The 13,769-nt window shown below is 62.6% G+C and overlaps 1 protein-coding gene across 2 annotated transcripts in view; it reads right to left on the bottom strand.

The window, feature by feature from the left end:
* Positions 1-13,769, bottom strand: part of LOC126049882 (semaphorin-3D-like) — a 28,273-nt gene that overhangs the window by 4,914 nt on the left and 9,590 nt on the right. For both annotated transcript variants that reach the window (XM_049826997.1, XM_049826998.1), the window contains exons 2-14: positions 10,363-10,561; positions 5,118-5,278; positions 4,304-4,366; positions 3,928-4,047; positions 3,471-3,573; positions 2,882-3,010; positions 2,400-2,545; positions 2,043-2,157; positions 1,808-1,877; positions 1,283-1,427; positions 958-1,180; positions 750-838; positions 220-261 (exon numbers count right to left, since the gene is read on the bottom strand). In XM_049826997.1, the coding sequence (XP_049682954.1) occupies positions 220-261; positions 750-838; positions 958-1,180; positions 1,283-1,427; positions 1,808-1,877; positions 2,043-2,157; positions 2,400-2,545; positions 2,882-3,010; positions 3,471-3,573; positions 3,928-4,047; positions 4,304-4,366; positions 5,118-5,278; positions 10,363-10,486 (1,530 nt within the window). In that variant the 5' untranslated portion in view covers positions 10,487-10,561. The remainder of the gene's footprint in view (positions 1-219; positions 262-749; positions 839-957; positions 1,181-1,282; positions 1,428-1,807; positions 1,878-2,042; positions 2,158-2,399; positions 2,546-2,881; positions 3,011-3,470; positions 3,574-3,927; positions 4,048-4,303; positions 4,367-5,117; positions 5,279-10,362; positions 10,562-13,769) is intronic.

The raw sequence follows: 13,769 nt of genomic DNA, 5'->3' as shown, positions 1-13,769 counted from the left end.
GTGGGGGAAGAGAGCTCCCTGCGCCCTGCTGGGATGGGGACGCTGGGTGACAGGGGGAGTGCAGGGCACAGACCGCCATCGCGCGGGCTGCTCTAGCAGGAGCCCATTCCCTAAATGTGCAAGCCCTGGGCCAAGGGACCCAGGCAGAGGGGCCGGGGCCAGCTGTCCTCTGTTCCCTGTCCCTTGGCCGCTTTAGGAGAAGCAGGAGAGAGGACTCACCCTCTTTGGTGATAACTTCATGTCCAGGATGGGAGAAGGCACCTGGAGGGGAAGGAGACGGTGCTGCAGCTTTGTTGGTCTCTCTGGGGTGTGCCAGCCTGCCAGTGGGCCTGGGACCCCGGGGTGGCAGGGGGCTGGGACCCCGGCCCATGTCCCTGGTCCCAGCTCCACCTGCTCCACGCAAGCTGCCTGGGCTGGCCCTGCTCGCTGTGGGCAGCCCTGCCTGGCAGCCGTGCTTTCAAACCTGGGCTCAGCCCTCCCATCTTAGTTTGGGCTCTGGTGTGTCACCCCCATCCTTCCTAGGGACTGGATGGGGAGCTGGGAGATGACTTGGCTGGGGTCCGGCCGGCTCCCCTCCGTGCTACCAGCATCGCCTGCCAGTCAGGGCGTGTGGGAGTCCCCAGCAGTGAGGCGAGGGACCTCCTCGATAGAGGCCAGTGACTTGACACAGGATCTTGCAGGGAGGATGCCGCGGGGCGAGGGGAGGCTGTGTGGTCCAGCCACCGCGGCCCAGCCCTGGCTTCCCGTACCTTAGTGACGCTGATCTCCTCCAGGCTGATCACCTCGGTGCCACGGCTCGCCCCACCGGCCAGCCCCACCTTCAGGATTTTACCTTCATCTGTGAACACAGCAGAAGAAGGAGCTGTCAGGGCTAGGAGTCACCCAACCAGCAGGACCAGCGTGCCATACAGGCTGCCCTGCGGTGACAGCGTCCCCAGAGCCGGGGTGAGCTCCCACCTGTGCCGAGGAAGAGCACGTCGTAGTGCCGGCTCTCCATCTCCAGCCTGTGCACCAGCAGCCGCCGCAGCCGGTAAGGTACGTTGACCCTCACCAGGACAGGCTGGCGGCCCTGCGGGTATACAGGCTCCCACATCAGCTGGTGGGTGCGCATGAAGCTGATCACCTCGTCGGGGAAGTCCTTGGTGGAGTGCAGGAGGGGGTCGTACGTCTCGCTGGGGCACTGCGTGGCAACACGGTGGGGGGCTGCATTAGGGTCGGGACAGCCTGTCCCGCCTCCCCCCCCCCCCCCCCCCCCCTCCCACCCTGCTCCCCAGCCCCTTACCGTGCCGGGACGGGGATAGGGGACGCGGCCCTTGTATTCTACCCAGCGGTAGTCGAATCCCTCCTTGTGCGCAAAGGGCCCGCTGAAGGCAGCTCTCACGGCAGCCATGGAGTAGACGCAGACAGCGGAGCCGCTGAAGACGCCACTGCGGGGGGAGCGCGGGACTGTCAGCGTCCCTGCTGCTTCACGGGGACCAGGCGTATGCATGCCCTCGCCCCTGAGCCCACGCTGTCCCCTGTCAGCCCCAGAGTAGTGCACGGCACCCAGGAGGCGACAAGAATCCCTTTGGCACAGCCGGTCCAGCCTGGGGGACCACCGGCTGTGCCGATGCCAAATCCGGTGGGCTGGCAGACGGGCTGGTGAACCGGCAGCAGGGAAAGCAGTGAAACGGCTGGTGGCCCTTCCTCTGCCAGCTGGGTGCTGGGCCCGTCCTTCTCCCTCCCAGGGCTCCCCATGGGGCAGCACTGGTGAGGGGCTGGGGGGGCTGGACTGCCCTATGCAAGGGCCAGCCAGAGCTCTGCTCACCTGGAGACTGTGAAGAGGCCGAAGATGAGGGGGTTCTGGGGGTCCCGGGTGCGCAGGAGGAAAACATCCTCTACAAAGAGAGGGGTGGAGGTGAGGCACCCAGGAGCCGGAGCGCCAGTCCAGGGGATGCAGGCGGGCATCCACCATGCCATGCCCGCCTCCCTGGGGCATACTGGAAGGAGCAGCTGTGGCGGAACAGCGTTGCTCCCAGCGGCAGACCGGGCTGTGCGCTCACCGAGCTGGTCGAAGTGGGTCTCGGTGCCCTGGGGCCCAGGGATGGAGCACACCAGGCGGGCCTTGAGGAACGTGCTCCAGCGGTTGATGAGGCTGCGCTTCCCTCCAACGTCATTCTGCTGGGCACCAACAGCCGGGCTTAGGCCAGCCTCTCCGAGCCTCCCCCACCGCCGCGTGGTCCTCCGTCCCCACAGCAGGACATCCCCCCAGCCCTGAGCCCTCTGCTCTGTGGTAGGTGTGCAGTGACACCCTCACGTCCTGCTGTTGGCACCTGCTTGGGATGCCCCTTGGCCCAGAGGAGGTAAAAACCCGTGTGGTGGGACACCCGGCCGTGGCGTGCTGGCCTTTGGTGACCGACCTTGCAGACCCGGGCCACCCTGGCGTGGATGTGCCGCCTCTCCCACTGTCCGGCTTCCATGGCCGTCTCACGGAAGAAGATGTAGACCTTGTCATCGTGCGGGTTGTAGGTATCAGGGATGGCGTAGGCGCCGACAAATGCAGGCTCTGCAGGGGAAAGGAGCGGCACAACGTGGTGCCGTGCCCTGATCCGACCCTGTCGTACTGCCCTTGACAGCCCTTGGGAGCAGTGGGAGAGGCTGAGGGTACGTGGGGTGCCCCATGGAGACCCTGCTATCCAGAAGGCAGAGCCCCATTCCTGGCGCTCAGGCTGCAGAGTGAGTGCTGGAGCGTGGGTCCCACCAGAGGCTTCATCAGTGCTTCCCCCCAGAGAGGAGAAGGGGGCCAGACCACTGAGCTCTGGACCCAGTGCTGGCCCCAGCCTCTCCCCAGCAGGCAGGAGACCCCCCCCGCCTCGTGCCCCACGGGTCCCCCCGCTCCTACCGTGTAGCCAGTGGTCCTGGTTCTGCTCCGTCCGGATGTAGCTCTGCTCGGCCCCATGGACCCAGGTCCGGAAAAAGGCAGCGCTGCTGCCCATGAAGTCACTGGAGGTGCCCGAATAGAGCTCCCCGTCTGCTGGGTCAGAGGGGGCATCGCTGGGTTGGGGTGCCACCGCTGGAGGTACCCTGGCAGGACTCCCCTGCATCCTCGGCGGGTCAGGGAGGGTGGAAGAGGCACAGCCTGGCTGGCAGCCTCCTCCAGACCCGTGACCCAGCATGGCTTCTAGCCCCCACCCTGCCTAGCCCTTCCACAGCGCCAGTATGAGGCAGGCTGGTGACACCGCACACCCCCATGTGTGTGCCACTCCATCTACACCCTACATTGGCGATTCTGTGCAGGAACCGCGAGGTCGGGGTGAGCCGGGGCAGGACCAGGATCTGCGGGGTGGCTCCTCTCACTCGCACCAGCTCGGGCACCAGCCCAGGGCCGCAGCAGAGCTGTGGTGCAGGCACCGCTGCCATGGCCTCCCAGCACAGACCATTCCCAGCGCTCCCACCTTCCAGCATCACCTCTGCTCCCCGCTCCCTCTTACCAACGAGGAGTCCCGTGAAGGGTTCATGGGGGCTGTACGGGCACCGTCCTCGTCCCGATTCCAAGGAGTGGGTCACCAACCGCATGGGGGGAGCCCCGGGACCCTGCCAGAGCCAAAGGGGAGATGTCAGCCCTGGGGGAGGCTGGAAACAAGCCGGGCATGTGGAGAAGAGTGGGAAGGAAGCTGGTGTGCTCAGGTCTGCATCGAGCGGGTCCCTCGAGGGGGCTGCCAGAACCGGGTCCTGTCCCCATGGGGCACCCTGGCACTGCCAGGCCAGGGCTACTTCTCGCCACGTACAGCACAGCCACGCAAGCGTCAGGGACTGCACCAGGCTGGCCGGCCACCCTCCGCGGGCTCCCTCTCCCACCCCCAGTCACTGGGGAGGAGGACGGGGACGTGCTGGGGGTCTCTTGCCACCTTCTGCAATGGGGATGTGGCAGGCCAGGGTGTCCCTCACCTTCCCCCTGGATCCCAACTGGATGAAGGCACAGACGGGTTGGTAGGAGCCGGTCCCGCAGGCAAACACGTGGCTCCTGTTGAAGGGCTGGAGGAGGCGGACAAAGTTGGCACACTCCGTCTGCTCAAGGGAAGATGTTTGTTAGTGGTCTGAGCCCAGGTCTGGGCACTTCTACCCGGCCCCGTGGCGTGTCTGCTTGGGATGCAGGAGCCGGGCCAGATCCTCCCCTGGCAGCTAGTAAGCTGAGCTTAACTCTGGCTGGCTCAACACCCTTGTCTCAGGCAGACCCCGTGCTCCCTTTTGGGGTGATGTGGGTGTTTAACATCCATGGCAAACCACAAAAGGCCGTGAGCCGGGGGCTGCCAGCCCTGCTTACCTCCACGTTCTTCCCCGCCAGCTGGCAGTGTTCAACCTGCTCCCTGGAGGCTGGCCAGAAAATCTGCAACACAGAGACCCTGCCAGTGCAACCCTGCTTTCCTTCACCTGCCTGGGTAAGCTGACTCCCACGGGCACCGGTGGGAACGGGCTCAGTCAAAAGGTGCTGCCAGGCACAGGCGCATGGTAAGGACACGGGGCTGCTCTGCAATGGGTCTGACACCCCCTCGGGTCCCCGGGGCCTGGCCAAGCTTGGCAGGCAGCCTGCCAAATAGGCTCGGAGCGAATCTGGCATGGGGACATAGCCTGGGTGGGCCACGGCACACCCAGTCGGTGGGCAGGCTCTCCTGGATCCCAGCCCGTGGGAACGCCAGGCTGCGGCGCTTTAATGGGCTTTCCTTTTGTTGGGCTTGAACTGCGCACCCCGCCAGCAGGATGTCTTGGGATGACATTAGCGGACTCGTTGCTGGAGTTGTTTTAGCTCTTGCAGCAGCAGCAGGGACTAGGTGTGATAGCAGGGCTCCGGGCACTGCCCTTCCACCCATGCCCAGGGTCCACCCAGGTCTCCTCTCCTGGCCAAGCTGCCCTGTCCCTCCTCAACGTTGGCCTGTCCCAGTGGGGCTCAACACCGCCAGGGACGGGTTGACCCCACTGATTGAGACATCCTGGTGCAAACGTGTCCCCGGTGACGTTAGAGCAGTCCAGCCCGGAGCACATCCATCTCCACGCCCCAGCACTGGAACGAGGAGCGGCTCCCAGGGAGGAAGAGCCCAGCCTGGCCGGGGTCACGCTCACGCCCTCCTCCCAGCACTGACCTTCTCGGGCTCTCTGCTGGGATGGTCCAGGTGGAGCAGGAAGATGTGGTTTTTTGCTCCCACCATCAGCCAGGCCCTGTCTTCATCCACCAAGAGGGCTTGGAAATCCAGCCCGTCCCCGGAGGCCAGCAACAGGCGAGAGCTGTTAGATTTCAGCAGATCTGAGGAGCACAAGGTGGGAGAAGGAGAAAGCCGTCCGTGAGCGACATAACAAGCAGGCGGACGCCCCGTGCTACCCCTCTCTGGGACAGCTCTGCCTACCCACCCCTGCCCCAAGGGAACGCAACTTCCCTGCCACTGCCTTAGCAGAAAAACCACCACCCTCGGTGCCCCAAAGCTCATCACGAAGCCTCCTCCCATGAGCCTACCTGGAGTAAACAGTGAGTCACTTCTACAAAGAGGAAAACTACCCTGACCTTGCCCTGGGCTGGGCTGGTTTGCAGGGCACGGAGCAGGACAGCGGTCCAGCCGGAGGAGCCCAGGTCGCTCAGCTGCCAGCCTGACTTTCAGAGGAGCCCTTGGAGCCCCAAAGCCTCTGCACCCCGAAACCATGGGGAGAGGGCTGAGAACAGGGGAGAGGGCTGAGAACAGGGGAGACTGACTTGCTTGCTGTAACTCCTAGCGTGTTTTCCCCAGGCTTCAGATCAAGAGAGTTTACACAAAAATATTTTGGCTATTTGCTGGGGCAAAGCATCCCTCCAAGGGAAGGTTGTATGGCAACACAGCTGCCACAGCCGGGTCTGGACACCTCTCCTCTGCCCACCCCCAAGCCACTTAGTCTGTGAAGTGTCTGTTGGGTGCTGGGCTTTACCCCATGCCCTCAGGCAGGCGGATGGCTGCAGCGGGTCAGAGAGATGGATGGCCCGTCCCTGGCCTAAGGAGCTTCTAAGGGAAGTCCCCATCTGTGCCCCGGGTACCACTCTGACCCTGCATCCACCTCCCCACATTTCCCCCACTACGTCCTGAGACACAGCCTAAACCCAGCATTAGACCGGCTCAGGTTGTTTAAGAGCACCCCTTCAGCACTGCTGGAGGGAAGAGCCACCTTGCCGAGGGGGAAGGTGTGCCATCACCCGGCGTGCTCCGTGGGGACTGGAGACAGGGCAGCGGGAAAGGCTTTGCTGGTCAGGCTGTAGGTCCTGTGCAGAAGCCCGGGGGCGGCTCGCGTGGCCCCTCTGGCACAGTTGCAGACACGTGGGTGTGCGAGAGGGACAATAAGCTCTTGTCTCGTGGCTAACCACTCCTGAAACAACATCTCCGGGGCCCGCATCGGTCCGTGACGTGCAGCGCCAGGTTTCGGGGCTGGCTGGCGGGGCGAGCATCCCCCAGCATGGCAGGAGCGGCTGCCGCACCAGACACAGGATCACAGCAGCTGCCACCCCAGCAAGCGCCTGCTCCAGGGATCAAGGCAGGGGAGACCGGCACTGAGGCGGGCCTTAGAGCTTCCAGAGATCATAACACATTGCTTTCCTCTTCAGAAGTGGCGGGATCTGGCTAGGGATAGGGCGAAGGCTGGCTATGCTGGCAAGGCTGCTCTTGGCTTTGGTGCTGCGCAGGGAAAGGCGCAAAACCAGGGCCATGGGAAGGGGCGACGGATGGGTACTGGAGGGAGGTGGAGTGCGGCTGGAAATGCGGGGCGATCTGCAAGACCCAGGCTGAGAAATTACCCAAAATCACGTGGATTGAAGCAGCGTGTCAGGAACTGAGGGAGGGAAGCTGTCAGGGGGAGCCGGTGCTGGCCGGGTGGACGGGAGCACGGGCGGACGTGCGGCCCCGGGCGCAGGTGGGGTGTACGTGGGCATGGGCACGGCTCCGTTCAAAGGGGACCGGCTGACCCAGGAGGTTGCGTCTCTCTTCCTTCCACCCTATTTCCAGGGCAGAGGGGAAGCGGGGCCAGTGCCTGCGAGCTGGAAATGCCACTGACGTCGCTCGTCCCTGTGGGGGAAGGACCTGCTGAGCCACAGGCAACAGGCAGGGGTCCCTGCCTGGATCCACGCCACCGCAGCCAGGCTCGCTCCCCACTAGCGTTTCCTTCTCCTCTTCCACTGGGATCAGAGCTCCAGCTACTGTGGGACACAAACCCTCCTCTGCCAGGAGCCTCTCCCCGCAGTGTCAGGGAGCTCCTGGCCTTCCTCTTGCTCCCACAAGAGTTGTGCGCGGCCCCGCTTCACTCCCCCGTGCCCTTGGGTGCCCAAGGGCTCTCCTCTGGGTGCCGTAGGTATGGGGGAGCCGGTTTCCAAGCCATTTCCCACCAGCTGAATGGGATTAACAGCTGAATTCCTGTCCCTGCCTGCTGGCCACCCTGTCACCACTGGGTCCCCAGCAGGGCGCTGCGCATCGCCCACTCTCCTGTGTCTGCCAGCGCTAACCCAGGACCTGCCTGACCCAGGGGGAAATGTCAGGCAGGGCACTGGTTGGGGTGGGAGGGAAGGTCAGTGTTCATCCAGTACACGAGTGTAATTAAGCGGAGAGGGGACAAGGGTGGTCCCAGGGAGCGTCAGCTGCTGGTCACCCTGTGAACTGCCCCAGCCCCGTCCGAGGACAAGGTTAGGCGGGATGATGGAGGAGCCCTCTCTGCCGCTGCGATAGTACGTGGGAGGACCCAGGAAGGACTCGCTGCCCTGCACTTGCACCATGAGCCCTCTGGAAGGGTTAATGACCACGAGGGTCCGAGCCTGAGTCTGTGGTGCGGTTCTGCTCCCTCACCAAGGCAACACCGAGCACTGTGGATCCAGACCCTCTACGCAGGAAACTGCTGCGCACACATCAGCCTTTTCTTGCCCTCAAGCCCAGCTATACCCACAAGGCATTCGGTCCAAACCCCGGCCCTCGAGGCAGGGAACCAGGCCGTCTCCGCAGCAGCTGCGCGGTGGCTAAACCGATGGGTGAGCCCAGAGAAACATCCTCTCCTTTGTGTTCATTATCTCCCAAGGCCACGGTGTTTTTCTTTGTTGTCAGGACCACTGTAACCGCCTTGTCCCATCCATCATCTCCGCCTGCCGCTTAGCTGCAGCATCCTCAGTGCAGGGCGACCCTGGGCTTCCTGGGGTCAGAGCCCGGCTGTGCCGCAGGGCTCTCCTCTCCCCTTCCCCCAGCCATCGGTCGGAGCAGACGACGGAGGAGATCCCTGAAGCCCAAGGGAAGCTCGGCGCTAAATCAGGCTTCAGCACCTCACTGCCGTTGGCTGATAAGAGAGGTGCCAGCGCGGCTTTTGGTGCCGATAACCAGAGACCCACCAGCCTGCCGCGCTCCCGAGCACTTGCTGCACGGTGATGGCTTCTGGGTCCTGCCCGGCTGGGCTGGCTGCGGATCAAAGGCTGGCAGAAGACCCATTTGCCAACTTCTAGCTGTGCCTGCCCTGGATTATTACAGTAAGAGGAGCTGGGAGGCGTGCTGCGGTTTTGCTCCGTAGCTGCACTGCTGTATGGCCTCAGAAAACAGAGGGGTTCAGCTCCGGGCAGTGTCAGGGCTGACCCAGCCTGACCCAGCTTACCCGGAGGCTGCCTCTTGCGTGGCCGTGATTGCCAGCGTGCTATTATAAATCTCCTCCTCGCCTCCTGGGCAGGGTGGGAGCCGCTGCTGTTGTTCCTGGCCCCGTGCCCCATGCCCCATCCTTCCTTCGCTCTCCCAGCCTTCGGTGCTGTCATTTCCTTCTGGCGAGCCCGCTTGCATCTTCTCCCCCCCACCCCACCAAGGGCTCTGCCTGCCTCCCCCGTGCTGGGATCTGAGGGCAAGGCTGATCTCATAGACGGACTCTCAAAGGCTCCTTTTCTTTTTTCTTTTTTTTTTTTTTTTTTTTTTTCTAGGGGTTTTTAAACCTCAACTTCTCAAGGCATTGTGTCCTTGAACCTGCCTTGCGCTGTCCATGAGTCACATCCCCTGCCATTGTTTGCATTGTCCTTGAGCCCTCCTGATGCTGGGAGCTTCCTCTTCTGCCTCTGCCCAAGACTTGAGGGCTTTTGGCATGTCTGGCCCCAGCACATCGTGGGTCTTTGAAGTCAGCAGTCCCTCTGCGCTCCTGCTGCCCCAGCAGCCCTGCTCTGCCTCCGCCGGCTCCAAGGAAAGGCAGACCCTGCACCGTGTTTCCGAGCTGGGCTATCAGCGGGGTCATCTCCCCGCAGGGATATCCTGCGTCCCTGGGATGTCCAGCCCTCTCCAGGCACAACCTGGGGGCATCTTCCACCTTGCTGGTTGTCCCTTGCCTAGAGAGCAGCTTCTCAGGGTGATGGAGCAGGCCAAGGGGATGGCCCCAGAGCTTCGAGTGGAATGCCCATGGAAAAGCTGCACTGCCACCTCACAGGTGTGGAGAAGGGCTGGTTGAGCCCTGCCGACTGCCACGTCCAGGCCAGCACTGGGGACGTTCTGAGCTGCCTGTCCTTCAAAGCAACTTGCTCTTTTTCATATAGGAGAAGCTGAAAGCAGGTGAATTGGCCAAGTCTGTGCTGCAGGTCCATGGCAGGGTGACCAGCTGCCAGGCTAGCAGGGCTCTGCTCGAACTGCTCCGGTCATTCCCCTGCAGAGACCCTTTCCCTAGAGATTCCCTTTTTGCACTTCTCTGCTGGACTGCGTACCGGCTACCTGTCAGTCTGCTCTTATTGCATCTTCAGGTCACCAAAAGCAGGCCCCACTTTGTGTCAGGCACAAGAAGAGCAAACTGTGCCTCCCCTGAAGAGCCCATAATCTAAACAGACAAGACAGATGCGGGGGGGGGGGGGGGGGGGGGGTTAGGCTAAATGATCTGCACAGTGGATCAGTCTCTCCTTGGCAGGAAAGGAGGGGTAAAGGCAGAAGGGCTGAGCTGGGACACGACCGTGATGGTGGGAGGCAGGGGAAGGGGCCAGCAGCACTGCCTGGGGCTCAGTGTCCCCATTGCACTGAGAACTTGAAGACAGGGGACATCATTGCCCTGCAGCTGCCCAGGTCAGCTCCAGCGCAGGACACACCGTAAGATGCCCAGAGCAAGTCTGAGCAGAAGGAGATGTCCCTTCTGGTCCCGGTGTTGTGCTGGACCAGGGCAGGGTTTTCCCTGCTCAGCCCCCTTTTCCAACACCAGCATCCTCAGGGGCTCTTTGAAGCTGCATCCGTGAAACATCCCAAGGCCCCAACGTGCGGAGACGTTGCGGCCACAACCGTGGGGCTACTGCCTGCCACCCCCGAGCCCTGGCCACCCCCTTCGCTCCCTGCCTGCGCACGCTGTCCCAGCCCGCCCGAGCAAGGTGCAGACCCCAAGGAAATCCACCCTTACCTTTGTAGGTGAGGCGAAGGCGCGGGGCGTGCTGCTTCCACGCCGCGCTGCTGCCCGGCTGCTGCAGGAGGAGGAAGAGGAGAAGCGCGGCGAGGGCCAGCCTGCGGCCGGGGGCAGCCTGCATTCTGGCAGCGGAGAGGGGGGCAGCTCACCCTCACAGCACCATGGTCCAGCGCCGCGATGCCACCTCCGCCGCCAGCTGCAAGCAGAAAAGGGGGAAGGCTGTACCGCAGCGGGCTGCGTGCGGGTCGGGACCCCCGTCCCGCCGGCCCCTGGCTGGGGAGGGTGCTTGAGGGAGGCCGAGTGACAGCTCGATAGCTCTGCAGGCAGCTCGTCCCCCAGAAGACGTCAGGCCAGCTGCCTGACAAGAGAGGAGCCACCGAGAGCAAGTGGCCAGCCCCCCGCACACCCACGCTACTGCTGCAAAATGAGCTGGGGCTGCTGTGCAGCCTGCTGCGGGGGGGGGGGAGGTCACGGCCGCAGCGAGCTCCCTGTGCCGGGCCAAGGTGGCCAGGCACAGGCTGGGGGGGACCCCAGGCACACGCTGGGGACCCCGCAGCACCCGCCGCGAGAGCCTCGTCGGCGTTTATCTGAGCGGAGCACCTGCGGGCTGGCAGGGGGCTGGGGCTCGCGCCTCCCCGGGGAGCACGGGCTCGCCGGGACACAAGGCTTGTATTGGGGAGCTCACACAGCCCGAACCGGCCAGGCTGGGAGGGAAAGCGGGGGGCCCAAGGAGGTGGGCGTCTTGCTGGCTGGGCTGTCCTCGAAGCCTCAGCAGTCATCGACGGTCCTGGGAGGGGGTGAGGAGGATTTCTGAAGATCTCCATTGCTGTGAGCCGCGCCGGTCCCCGCTGGGACACCCTGCGCCCTCCGCCTCTGGGAGCTGGCAGAGCAGCTGGTGTTCCCAGGGCCAGTTTGGGTACTGGGAAAGGGAGCTGCGGCTGGGAGACCCGCACACCGGCTGCACCAGCTGCCACCCGGGAGCTCCAGCGCGTTTCATGTCCAGGGACTTCCAAAGACCAGCTATTACAGCCTGCTAGGGGAGGTGTGCGGGGTGATGCCAGCATGCCCATGGCATGTGGTACTCAGGAGCGCTTGGATTTGAGCATCCCGGAGGTGACTGATGTGAGGAAAGAGGCGAGGAGTACTTGGGGAGTAGTACACCCTCCAACAGGCCCTCAGAGCTTGGGCATCCTCTGCTAAATATCTGCTCAGACCCCAGTGCTTGGCCAGAGCCTGGTGAGGGATCCCTAATATTCATCGTACCTCAGCCTGGGGTTAAATCTTGTCCCTTTCACTCAAGGGGGAATTCATGTTTTGGAGCACTGTCCATAAATGCCACTCTTGTGATCCCTTCAGCATCAGCTGCGGCTGTGTGTGCACATGATACATCACTCTGGCCGGTAGCTCTGCAAATTGCCTGGTCGTCGCAGACCTCTCCAAGGCCACCAGCATCCGTTGCCTCCGGGACGCTGCGGGCTGGAAGGACTCTCTTACATTTACACCCCCTCAGAGGCGTACAGGGTTTCACAGCCTCGTCCGCCAGCTCCCACACCTCCCGCGGGGAGCGGGGCTGGCGTGCCAGCTCTCAGCAATTAATTCAGGCAATTTAGATGCTTTTTCCCTGCTTATAAATGTCCCGGTCCCTAAACGGCAGCTCTGACTAACTCCCCCTCTTGCTGCATATTAAGTTCTTCCAGTCCCACGGCTGAAAGATTTAAAATGAGCTTTTTGGCTCAATCCTGGCCAGAAGCTCTTGGCGGAAGGAGCAGGGGATTTCTGCCATCCCGGTGAAGGGCTGTAGGAAGGATGGTGCAGCCAAGCCTTTCCAACTGCCTTGGTCTCTGCCTTCCACAAGAAGGAGCACTTGGCTCTGCTTAGGGAGGAGGTTTTGGGCTTGCGGAGTTGGGGTTTCTCTCCTCCCGGCAGACGGAGAGCAGGCAGGAGCCCGTGGCCAGGCTGGGGTGCAGCCCCTCGGCACAGCTTCTCTCCTGCCCGTTCCCTGCCCTCGCTCCTGCCTTGCTCTCGCTCTGGCCAGCAAGACTTGCTCCTGCTCCGGAGCCTTTCCCAGTCCCAGGAGACCTGGCACCACCCTGGGACCTGGATGTGACCCTGAGGTGGAGGCTGTGCCATTTTCTGTCTCTCTTTGGTTTGGGGCTGCTTTCTCAACCCATCTACTCCTTCCCTGGGCAGACTTTTTGACAGGCTAACCACTGCCTAGGGAAAAAACCCAACAAACGTGATGGGTTTACCTTGGTTTAAATTGCTCGTTGCTTGACACATTGATTGTGGAGAGGTAGGAACCCCATCAGCCACACTGGGGACTCGCTAACAGGCAGTCCTGCCCTCGCTTCCCCCACAAACACTTTCCCAGCAGGCAGAGATGAGGAACAGCTTTCCTGGGGATACTCCAGCAATTTCAGCTCTTCCCCGCACTCAGCCATCTGCAGCGGAGTCTCACAGACCTGTCCTGCTGACTCGTGGCCATGCCCTGAGTGAGCACTGCTATCCTGGGGGTCATCGCAAGGACGTGCCTGGGATTTGACAGGGGTTATTTGTTTTTTTTTCTTTGCCGATGTGCATTCGGTTGCTGGAGGACTCGGGAAAACACTGGCTTCTAATTGCAGCTTTCCATAAATGGAGCAGGGCCTGTGCTAGGCTTAGGTTTGGGCTAAGCCAGCCCTGGGAGGAACATTTCACAACCCAGAGCTCCAGGGGATGCCAGGGTGGGTTGGGATTCTGCGGATGGCAGCCAGGGCACCGCTCCTGCCTCCAGGACACGCTCATGCATGGCTGCAGGGTGAGTTTTAGGGATGCTTTGCATGCCTGCAGCAGGGGCGGTGGGGCAGGCGTGCACGCTCCCATGTACGGCTTGGTTATACCAGGACTTGGCCGCCTCGGCCTGGGGATGCCAAAGGCAAGTTTGATGGTGGCAGGAGCCGCAGCCACACACAGGAGGAATGCAGAGCCCTGGCAGAGCTGAATGCAGGGTTAGAAAAGGCGAGGATCTTGCTGGAAGGGCTTGCAGTGGACAAGGAAAGAAAAAACTGTCGGAGGATTACCTCCCGTAAGAAAGGTTCCCCTATCTATAATTCCTTCACCAAGACTTTGGGGCTCCCCCCCATCATGCCCAGGCAGCGGTGAGGGACTCGGCACGTCCGTCTCCTGACGCACAGCTAAAATCCCCGTGGCAGCTCCCGACCCACTGTGCCCGCAGCCCCTGGCGCAGGGGCATCCCTCTCTGTGCCAGTCGGAGCGGGGACACCGGGGGAAACACGCGGCAGGGTCACGTCCCCTGCCTGTAAACCTCTGCCCAAATCTGCCTGGAGGTGAAGAGCTCGGCAGAGGCAGAGTTTACACTGAGAGGGTGTCTAGAGGATGGAAACAAGCTGCGAATGATGAATCCA

Source organism: Accipiter gentilis, chromosome 23 (assembly GCF_929443795.1).
Source record: "Accipiter gentilis chromosome 23, bAccGen1.1, whole genome shotgun sequence".
NCBI lineage: Eukaryota > Metazoa > Chordata > Aves > Accipitriformes > Accipitridae > Astur > Astur gentilis.
Note: the sequence above shows the minus strand (reverse complement) of the source record. Positions and strands in the feature narration are given on the sequence as shown.